This window comes from Dipodomys ordii, unplaced genomic scaffold, assembly GCF_000151885.1.
Source record: "Dipodomys ordii isolate 6190 unplaced genomic scaffold, Dord_2.0 Scaffold49, whole genome shotgun sequence".
NCBI classification, from domain to species: Eukaryota; Metazoa; Chordata; class Mammalia; order Rodentia; family Heteromyidae; genus Dipodomys; species Dipodomys ordii.
In genome coordinates, this window is record NW_012267265.1 from 6189082 (window position 1) to 6199530 (window position 10449).

At 41.8% G+C, this 10449-nt stretch overlaps 1 protein-coding gene across 3 annotated transcripts; it reads left to right on the plus strand.

Annotated features, from left to right (window-relative positions):
- The first annotated feature begins 244 nt into the window (after window positions 1-244).
- Window positions 245-9640, plus strand: Ccng2 (cyclin G2). 3 transcript variants are annotated; one of them, XM_013020245.1, is made up of 8 exons: window positions 245-267; window positions 1640-1777; window positions 2399-2536; window positions 3598-3848; window positions 4064-4142; window positions 4227-4325; window positions 6494-6699; window positions 8210-9640. In XM_013020245.1, exons 2-8 carry the CDS (start codon window positions 1640-1642, stop codon window positions 8331-8333), a joined length of 1035 nt encoding a protein of 344 aa, XP_012875699.1. In that variant the 5' UTR covers window positions 245-267; the 3' UTR covers window positions 8334-9640. The 3 variants fall into 3 exon arrangements, with proteins under 3 accessions (XP_012875699.1, XP_012875697.1, XP_012875698.1); XM_013020243.1 differs by lacking the exon at window positions 245-267 and adding an exon at window positions 423-669; XM_013020244.1 differs by lacking the exon at window positions 245-267 and adding an exon at window positions 819-876.
- The last annotated feature ends 809 nt before the right edge of the window (window positions 9641-10449 follow it).

Here is a 10449-nt window from a genome sequence, read left to right on the forward strand (position 1 = left end):
GGCTACTTTGGGCGGACTTTTCAAAACAGCGAAAACAAAACAAATCGGGGACCTTTAAAAGGCGCAATTCGGCCAGGACCAGGATCTCCTTCCGCACTCAACCCACCCTACCCCTTCTCTCCTTCCGCTCCGGATCAATCGTGGAATAAACTCGTCGTACAGATTACATTCTTCGCCTTGAAAACGGGCTCAGTAAAGCCAAGGAGAGCTGGGGCGGTCCAAAGAGAGGCTGGACACGGTGGCTCGGAGGAGGGACTCTTTTTCAAGGTCTGTTAGGCAGCGAGGAATCCCTCCGCGGGGAGTCACGTGCCCCGCCCCCTTAGGGGCGTCGCAAACTCAAAACGAAAACAAGGGGTTTGCTGGGGGCAGCGCGGAGGCTGCGGCGGGGCCGGCGGACGTGGAGGGGTTTGGGGGGTGGGGGGCCGGAGTTGCGCCCGGGGTGCGCCGCGGGTGCGCGCGCCGGGAGCGGGATGAGGCCCAAGTTGTGAGGCCCGGGCTGTGAGGCCGGGGCGGCGGCGGGGGCTGGAGGAGAAGGGTTGGATGCCCGCCCCGGGGCATCGCTGAGGCGGCGGGGGACCCCCCGACCTCCGAACACGGGTTCGGACCGCCGGCTCGCCTGTCCGCCCCGGACCGAGGGCGCCGGGCCGGTAGGGGTGCATCTCAGGCACGGTGAGTGGGGGCCGTCCGCGCTGGCTTCGGGTTTCTTTGTCCGTGATCGGGTGGCGGTGGAGGAGGGGAGGGGCGATCCGGGTGTCCCGACCGCTGCCCACCTCCACCCCCCCCCCCGCCCCTGCGCTAGAGACAGACCGACGCTGGCGAGGCGGACGGAGGGGGTGACGGAGCGAAAGGCCCGCCTCCTCCGGCCTCTTTGTCTCGGTGGGTGCTTTGGGGATTGACAGCCCTAGGCTCCCCGAATCTGCGGAACCGGGGTACCTCGGTGGCTGAACTGGGAGTGTTGGGGGCTTGGGGCAGACTGGTTGTCTCTTTCCCGACCCCAGCTGGGGTGCGCCACGCCCCTCATCCCCTAAACCCGGGGTGCTTGCCATTTGGGAGCGGTCCGGACCGGGAAAGGTTGGGGACCCCGGTCCAGCCCGGGGGGGGGGGTTGGGGTGGGGGGGTCCGGAGCTGGATTTCCCGGGAGGGGCGGGGCTTCCAAGTCTCCTCCCTCCGGTTCTTTGTTCAGTCGGGAGGCTCCCCCCACCCCCATTGTGTCAAGCCTCACCCCGCTTCAGTGAGCTCCCCCCAAACACACGCACTCTTCCTCCCCACCTCTCCTTTCTCTCTCTCCTCCTCCCCTCCCCCCGCAGAAGTTCCCCTTCCCCCCTCCGCAGATGCCCGTGGGGTGGACGGTGAGGCCACCGCCGCCTGTGGAGTTTCCTGTTTGTGAAAGGCCCTTCCTTAGCCCGGCCGGCCAGTTCGATCCAGCGCTGGCCGGCGGACGTGACCACGGTCCCAACCCCCCCCCCCGGCCACACCTCCTCAGTGGTGGGGGAGGATTCCCACGGGGCTCCGGCAACGTGACTGATCCCCTTCACCCGTTCCTGGCCGCCAGAGGCATTACCACCGGGCCTTCTCGGTCCTGTCCTCCTCAGGTTCACCCCCAGATTATTCTCAACCTCTCCTGGTGTCTTTGCCGCAGATGAAGGATCTGGGGACAGAGAACCTTGCAGGTGGTGAAGGAGTCCAGCTTCTGGGATTGTTGAGCTTCTACCTGGAACAAGAACAGAGATTCCAACCTCGAGAAAAAGGGCTGAGCTTGATCGAGGCTACCCCAGAGGTAAGTTTGCAGAAAACATACTTAAGCAGATGCTCCCAGCTATCCCCGCCCCCCTTCCCACCCCTGCCCTTCAATCAAGACCAAAGCCTGCCGTTAGTCCTCCAATTTTATACTGTACCAGGATTATGCTTTGGTTTCTTACCAAGAAGGGAAGTAATAGGGAGTATTGACTTTGAATCTCAAGCCTCTGTGTATGAGATATTTATAGTAGAATCTTATTTTAAAAAGGATAAAACAAACAAGGAGTTGTATCTATCTAGGGAATCAAATTACTAAATTAAGCTGTTTTTGCTGTAACCCTCTGGAATATGGCAACAGTTCACCGTATATTGAATTACTAAAAGCTCTCTGTGTTAATTTTTATTATTTTATTTTATTTTGGCAGTAATGGGGTTTATCGGTATTGCCCTTGCTTGACAGGTGCTCTAGACAGAAGCTAAATGTATGCTTCCAGCCCTGTTGTATATTTTAGAAAAAGTGGTGATTTACATCTTACCTCTGTGACATGTATACCTTTAGGTAGCTGATAGCATGGTGAAAATTACATCCTTTTTTGAATCTTTGTATTATTTCTCTAATTCTAATAAAATAGTTAACTTTGACTCATGGTTTTCATTGCAGAATGATAACACCTTGTGTTCAAGATTGAGAAATGCCAAAGTAGAAGATTTAAGGAGTTTAGCCAACTTTTTTGGATCTTGCACTGAAACCTTTGTCCTGGCTGTCAATATTTTGGACAGATTTTTGGCTCTTATGAAGGTATTTAAGGGTTTTTATGGTCCATCTTCTCATTTTGTAATCTCTACATGCCCTTGTGCCTACTCCAGTGCCTAGCACACAATAGTTCAATTAACATTTATCAAAAGAATGCAGTAGTCTTTTGTGCATAAACATTTACAGTAATCAAACTTGTGAGCGTTAGTGCTAACCAGATGTCTTTTGTTAGGTTTTGCTGTACCTATTCAATTCTTTTCTCTTGGAAAATATGCTAAAATAAAGACTATTCCTTTCTTAGGTATTCTCTATGTGTGTTTTCTTAGGTATTCTGTTTGTGTGTATGTGTTCATTCATGTTCCTCAAAATGAGGTTTTCATTTTATATCATTGTGTTTTTGTTGGTGTTGAGATGATTTAATACTGAAGCTTGACAGGTAAGGAAAAATAGAATAGTAAAGGTGACCCACTGTCTTCCCATAAGTCTTTAAAGCAGAGAGCCACAGTGTTACTAAAATCAACAACAACCGATAGAAAATGTGTAATTCTTCTGTCTGTAGGATCCTTGTCATCTGCTGGGTCAGTTTTCAGGGCACTGTAAAGGACAGCCATCTGCCCATGGCAGCCTGTCCATATGTCCCCACAATGCACATAGTGATGGTTGCTTTTGGGGCAAAATGACACTGAAGAATAGAATGATTCCTACAGATGTTTTGCATGAGAAGATAAAATGTAGAAAGTATATTTTTGTATATTTACACACATACAAGTAGTATTTTTTTGTGTATGTTGGAAGGCTTTGAGGAAGAATGTGCTATATAGAATTTTACTGTCTGAAATACAATATATAACTCAGCACTAGAAATATAGACTTTGAACCTACATTGAAAAATATTTCACTTACATTTAAATTATTTAGGTAGCCTTTTAAAAAGTCAGGTTAAGAGACCTAAATGTAAAAATGACTATAATTGTGGGTAAGAGAAACTACACAGAAGAGAAGCAGCTTGGTTATGAGTAGAAGCATCATTACAATATTTTTTTAAGTGTCTAGTTTGTTAAATCAGAGTGACAGTGGTTTATAAAACCCCTTCCAATCTTTTTTAGGTGAAACCTAAACATCTGTCTTGCATTGGTGTCTGTTGTTTTCTGCTGGCTGCTGGAATAGTGGAAGAAGAGTGTAATATTCCCTGTGTTCATGATGTGATCCGTATTAGTCAGTGTAAATGCACTGCTTCTGACATTAAGCGGATGGAAAAAATAATTTCAGAAAAGTTGCACTATGAATTGGAAGCTACTACTGCCTTAAACTTTTTGCACTTATACCATACAATTGTCCTTTGTCATACTTCAGAACGGTGAGTGGGATTAACAATATTATACAAATACTTAGAATTCTGCTATAACTAAAAGTTTAGAATACCTGGAAAATTTTTATTATTCTTATTCCCTCTACACTTGCAGCTTGGACTGTGAATGACAAGTCCTTGAAGTTATTTAAAGTTTTGAAAGTTTAATGAATTTGAAAGTTTGAAAGTTCAATGAATCTTTGTCCTTTCTTTGCGTTGCATAGGAAAGATATACTGAGCCTTGATAAACTAGAAGCCCAGCTAAAAGCTTGCCACTGCCGACTTGTCTTTTCAAAAGCAAAAGTAAGTCTAAATCTTGTTTACATGTGTCTCACAGTTTGGACTTTTGTTTTGACTTTTGAAAAAATTATTATTTATTTTTTGTAGCCATCTATATTAGCTCTGTGCCTTCTCAATTTGGAAGTAGAAACTTTAAAATCCGTTGAATTACTGGAAACTCTCCTGCATGTTAAAAAACATTCCAAGGTAAATATCTTCAGTCCTTAATTTTTTCTTTTAATTCCTTAACTGAGGTTTCCTTTTTTTTCCTTGTGTCTTAAATATTATCTGTATTTTATGAGGTTCTACACTACTATATTCACTCTTTTCTTGTATCTTAAGTGTTACAGTTCCCAGGGTTCAGATAGTATTAGCTGGAAGGGAACTATGTTGCTACTCCTAGCCTCTTTTTGCAGGCAGATGCCCCTTCTGTAATACTTATGTCATATAGTAACATAGTTGCCTACACTGCCATCTGCACATTGTTCTAGACTGCATACTAGAAAATAGACAGTGCAAACACTAGTGGGTTTGGGGTAGGATGGTGTATCCCTAACACCTGTAAGGCTGTGATTACTTCATTAGTAGCATGACTTAGGTATGTTTCTTTAGCTCTGAGGAAGGCCAGTTCAGTCGTTATCTACAGTTTGAGAGAAGTTCAAAGCAAAAGCACAATACTTTTTCTTTCATACACTAATATTCTAGATGGGGAACTCTGAGGCTTAATTTAAGATGGTATGTTCTCTTTGTTATTGTGTCTCAATCCAGATAACTGACTCTAAAAGTACTAGGGGGTTGTTAGTAAATAATCAGGGCAGTTTAGCAGAGGCATTAAGACTGGAAAGCAGATTCTTATGGTTAAGAAACTGGTGGGACTGGATACGTTTAAAAAACAATTTCAGGGAAGGCTTGCCGATATACTGTCTAGATTATTGTTTTAAGCAGAAATAAGGACATTCAAACTAATTTTGAAAGCTGAGCTGAGGAATCATAAGTAATCAAGATTTGGCCCCAATGATGGAGATAATTCTGGCATCATTAAAAGAAACTTAGGAAAAGTTAATTTGTTATGAGAAAAGTGTGATTTTAGGGTCTTATATACTCAGGTGGTTAGTTGCCTTTCCAACTCAAAAGATAAACTGCATTGGACTTGGTAAAATCTCAGCCACCGTTGAGATTTGGAGTTTCTCATGAAGAAGGAAGGGGTAGTTGAAACCATAAAGAACTTGTGTACCGTTTGCTTAAAGGTCAGTTGAAGCTCTGGGGTTTTCATGGTTGGCTTTCCCCTGCTTAGGAGCCAAGTGAAGGAAGGTATGTACAGACTAAAGTACTGTTGGGTTGAAAAGAGGTTTTAAAGAAAGAGGTGGCCAAGAGTGCTGATTTTTTTTTAAATTGTTAACTATAAAGGTGATAAACAGCGGGGTTACAGTTACATAAGTCTGGTAAAGACTTCTTTCTTTTTGGACAGTGCACCCATTCTCTTACATGAGCGCTGAATTTTGATGAAAGGTCTAGTAGAGTGAAAATTGAGAGAGGTCACTGACAGCTCAGGGGTGATACAGTAGAGTAGGGAGAAAAGAGTGCTAGAAACCAGCTTATAGGGGTGGGGGAAATGGAGGTCTAGATGATAGGAAATATTCTGTAGTAGCATAGGTCTTTAATCCCAGCACTTTGGAAGCAGAGAAGCAGGAGGATCAAGAGTTCGGTACCAGCCTGGACTACATTATGAATTTGAGGCCAGCTTGTACTAATAAGACACTGTCTCAAAAAAACAAAGTCTTTGCTTGTGGAGGTCTATATGGTATGAAACATTTTGTTTGGGACATTAGGTTTTCGTTTCAGTCACAGTGTTCTTTTCATCTACACTTTACAGTGATAGTAATTTAGAGAAGCATCATCAGGGTAAGTTTCTGTCAGACAAATTGAAGCATTCTCCCAGGGCTGGAGGAACTAAGTCTTTTTGGGGAAACTCCTTTCAGATTGCTGACTTCTTCCCTTTGTAAACAGTGTCATAATATAAGTATGTATTATTAGCAAACCACGCAATACTTTGGTATAGAAACCTGTAACAAAAGGAATGTTGAATTCCTTTGCAGTGTTGATTGTTAAAGAATGTATTGGTTGTTGCTTTAACAGACTTGGTATTTTCAGGCCAATGTGTTTTCTTAGAGTCAGCAAACCTTTGTGTGTGATCCTGTGTAAATTACATTTAGTTTTGGCTGCTCATTCCAGCCACTTTGGGGACTTAGAAAAATCTGTCTGGGTGTGAGAGCAGTTACCAGCATTTTTATATATTACCTGGTGATTACAAGGTGTGGCAAGATTTGGAAAACTTGTAACTTCTGTAACTTCTTGTTTTGTTTTGTTTTTTTTAGATTAATGACACCGAGTTCTTTTACTGGAGGGAGTTAGTTTCCAAATGCCTCGCAGAATATTCTTCTCCTGAATGTTGCAAACCAGATCTTAAGAAGTTGGTTTGGATTGTTTCAAGGCGTACAGCACAGAACCTTCATAACAGCTACTACAGCGTTCCCGAGCTGCCAACAATCCCAGAGGGAGGTTGCTTGGATGAAAGTGAAAGGTAAGCAAGTATCCGGGCTTATTAGACTTCTGCAGACTCCATATGTTAATAGTGTAATACTAGAAAATAAGGCATCAGAGAAATATCCTACTGTACTGTCATCAGCAATAGTTTTATTTAAAATAGTGATTTATATACCTCACTTTTAAAATTCCTATTTTTCTTACCTCATTCACCTTAACTTTGAAATACAATTCAAGTATTTTAAAAACAGCCAAGTGCCAGGTGCTGGTGACTCTCACCTATGATCTTAGCTACTTAAAAGATTGAGATTGCTGGATGCTGGTGGCTCACACCTGTAATCCTAGCTACTCAAGAAGGTTGGATCTGAGGATCTTGATTTGAAGCTAGCCTAGGCAGAAAAGGCCCCATGAGACTCTTATCTCCAATTAACCACTCAAAAACGAAAAGTGGCACTGTGGCTCACGTGTTAGAGTGCTCGCCTTGAGCACAAAGAGGCTCAGGGACAGTGTCCAGGCCCTGAGTTCAAGCCCCCACAATTGACCAAAAAAAAAAGATGGTAGTTTGAGGTCACCCCAAGAAGAAAGTTTTCAGGACCCCCATCTTAGCTAATAGTTACTATGATGTGGTGATACAGTTACGTGGGCAAAATGTTCACAAGGTGCCATCCCAAAAGAAAAGACCTGGCTGTGGTGGTATATATCTATCATTCATAAAGTAGAATCACAGTCCATCTGTCCAGCAAGGATCTATCTCAGAAACAACTGGAGCAAAAAGGTTGGAAGCTGTGGTTCAAGCAGAAGAATATTGGCTTATCAACTATATGCCCCGAGTTCAAAGCCCATTACCTCTAACAAATCCAAATGAAAACAACAACAGAATGGCATTCTAGGCCTTTTGCTGTTGGCATTAATATAACATTAATGTCTCTATGGGCAGGGGACTGATGGGGAGTTAGTTGATGAAAAATAAGGCCACCATTGCCTTCCACAGGTGTTCCAACCGTTTTGTCAGATGTCATTGGTTCAGAGTTTATTTTTGTAAAGTCAATTACTTTTACATTTTATTCTATGGAGGGAAGATCATAAGTTCCAGCTTCATAGCTTGTTATTTTCTTTCTTTAGTATTTGAGCTATCAGTGACGCAATTATTGATATAAAAAAAGACATCAGCCCATGGGATGGGAGATAGATAGGTGGTTTCTAGTTTGCATTTTGGATTGCAGTTAGTTATTGCAAGAATTATTAAACTATTAAAACAAGTTTAAATAAACTATAAAACTAAGTTAGGAATTGGTACATGATTATTTGGCAAAAAGTAACTTGAGTAAACCTCTTTTAAAAAGTCACTATTTTCTAATGAGATTATAATTGGCTTTAGGAACTCCTTAGAAGTTAAATTTGGCTCTCTAAAATAAAGATGAACTATTGAATACAAAGTCCTAACACTAGAGATACCCATGTAGATGAACAGCAGCTATTTTATTTTGCTTATAAGCATTTGTGCATTTTAAGCCACGACACCTGTTTTTGTTTCTCTTTCTCTTCAGTGAGGACTCTTGTGAAGACATGAGTTGTGGAGAAGAGAGTCTCAGCAGCTCTCCACCCTGTGATCAAGAGTGCACCTTCTTTTTTGACTTCAAAGTGGCGCAGACCCTGTGCTTTCCGTCTTAGAACTCTGCTTGTTGTGTGTTAGAATCGAAAGTATGTGTACCGGTTTCAAAGCAATAAATGGGGGAGTAGGTAGTTTTCTGGTTCAGCCCCCATCTAGGCAGGGATTACTTAAGACTGGAATACCTACCTTCTATTTATTATTCAGATCAGATCTGGCCTATTTTCATATTTAATCCTAAGCCATCAAATGGGTTAGTGCCTCTTAAACAATTAACAATACTTTAGACATTGGCACTTTATTTTTCTTGTTGAGATCTTTAGCTACTTTGGGGAGGAGGGAAGGTGCTGATACCTTTATTACTTTTCAAGAAGATTTTTAACGATGAATAGTGTAGCTTACCTTGAACTTTTTATAAAGCCATCAGGTGTCTAGTTAACAGATTGGAAGCTTGCAGGCGCTTCCTTTCAGGGACAGTAGATAATCCTTGAGTGGTTTGTCCTGGATTTCCTTTCCCAGAATCCTCAGAACAGAGACTGCACAGTATCTTGGATGTCAAGTGCTATGTTGTCAGTTTGTTTTTCAAATGGTCAGCCTACTGTCTGACTCAGATTCTATAAATTAAGGAAAGTATCGACATTTCTGTGAACTTTACTTTGTAATGTCTTCATAAAGGTTCTGCTAAAGCAGAAATAAATGTTAGGCTAGCACTGTTAGATAGCTGCATTCTTAAAGCTTAAGTATTGTCTGACTATGGTATTATCATTTAACATTATTAAAAATCCATAATTTGCTAGTTTTGCATGCACCTGTAGAAGAGTAGACAGGAGTTGAGCAGGGCTAGGTACCAAGGGAATTGATAACTGTTGATTTAGTAGCAAATTTTTTCTCCTTTTCTTACATTAGAAAATGTCTGCATGGTTACATTTCCTTCCTTTAATTCACATTTCAGAAATAATGTATTATTGTATGGGTGCCAAGCTTTGAATATGAAGTGAAAAGAGCCCAAGTGTTTGTAGTATTACAGTTTTACGCCAATTGCTGTGATTATACAGCCATGGAAATGGGGATATTTTACCTCTGTACACATAAGATTTTGTACAGAGAACTTTTAACTTTTTAAATTGTATATGAAAATGTAAATCTTTTTAAATGTATATAAAATGCTGTATTTTTTTTACTCTGTGTGTGATAATATAGGCATTGCATGTAAATATAATTTATTGTGTACTCTGTATTATAATCAGACGTTGATGGCTTACTTTTGTATTGGTAAGTCAACATCTATTGGATGTTTCCTGAGGTGGGTCTTTTTGAAGTGACGATAGATTATAATTCCAAATAAAAACAAATTCTCCTTGTTTCCATTCTATTGTATTTTTAAAACTTTTTTTTGGCTGGGTAGGGGTGTTGAGCTTGGCCTTGTGCTTGCTTATTCAACTTGCTTGCTTAGCTTGCTTACTTGCTGGGCTGGTATTGTATCACTTAAGCCACACCTCCAGCCTGACTTTTTGCTCATTAGTGGGAACTAGGGTCTTATAGACTTTTCTTCCCAGGCTGGGTTTGAACTCAATTTTCTGGATCTTTTCCTCTTGAGTAGCAAGGGTTATAGGTGTGAGCCACTGATTCTGGATTCAGTTTTTTGTTTTTGTTTTTTTTGGTACTGGGAATTGAACCCAGCACGTTGCACTTGCTAGGCAAGTGCTTTGTCATTGAGCTTACAAATCAGCCCTGGATTCAGTGTTTAATCTATGAATATTTTGGTAAAAGTGCTTGTAGAGAAGGGTTAGAGGGGGGCTAAAAGTGATTTCTGACTAGTTATAAACAATGTTATAGGTAATTGTTTATCACCAAAGCTTGAGTCTTAATCTTGGAAATACCAAAAGTGAATCTGTCATGAGAATTGACTTCTCACTGGGGTGGATTCATCTTAACAAGATTTCAGAAATTGGTATGTTAACTTGAATGACAATCAATTTACAGTGAAGAGCAATAGGTATCAAGTAGGCAAGAATGCTCACTCAGCTTGGCAGGTTGTGCCATCTCTTCATAGAGAGAAATCACGTCCTAATCAGAACATGGTTTGGGAAGTAAACAATAAGCATGGATTATTGTGGTTTATTATTTTTTTCTTTTTATTTGGGTCGGGTCGTGGGGCCTTGAACTCTGGGCCTGGGT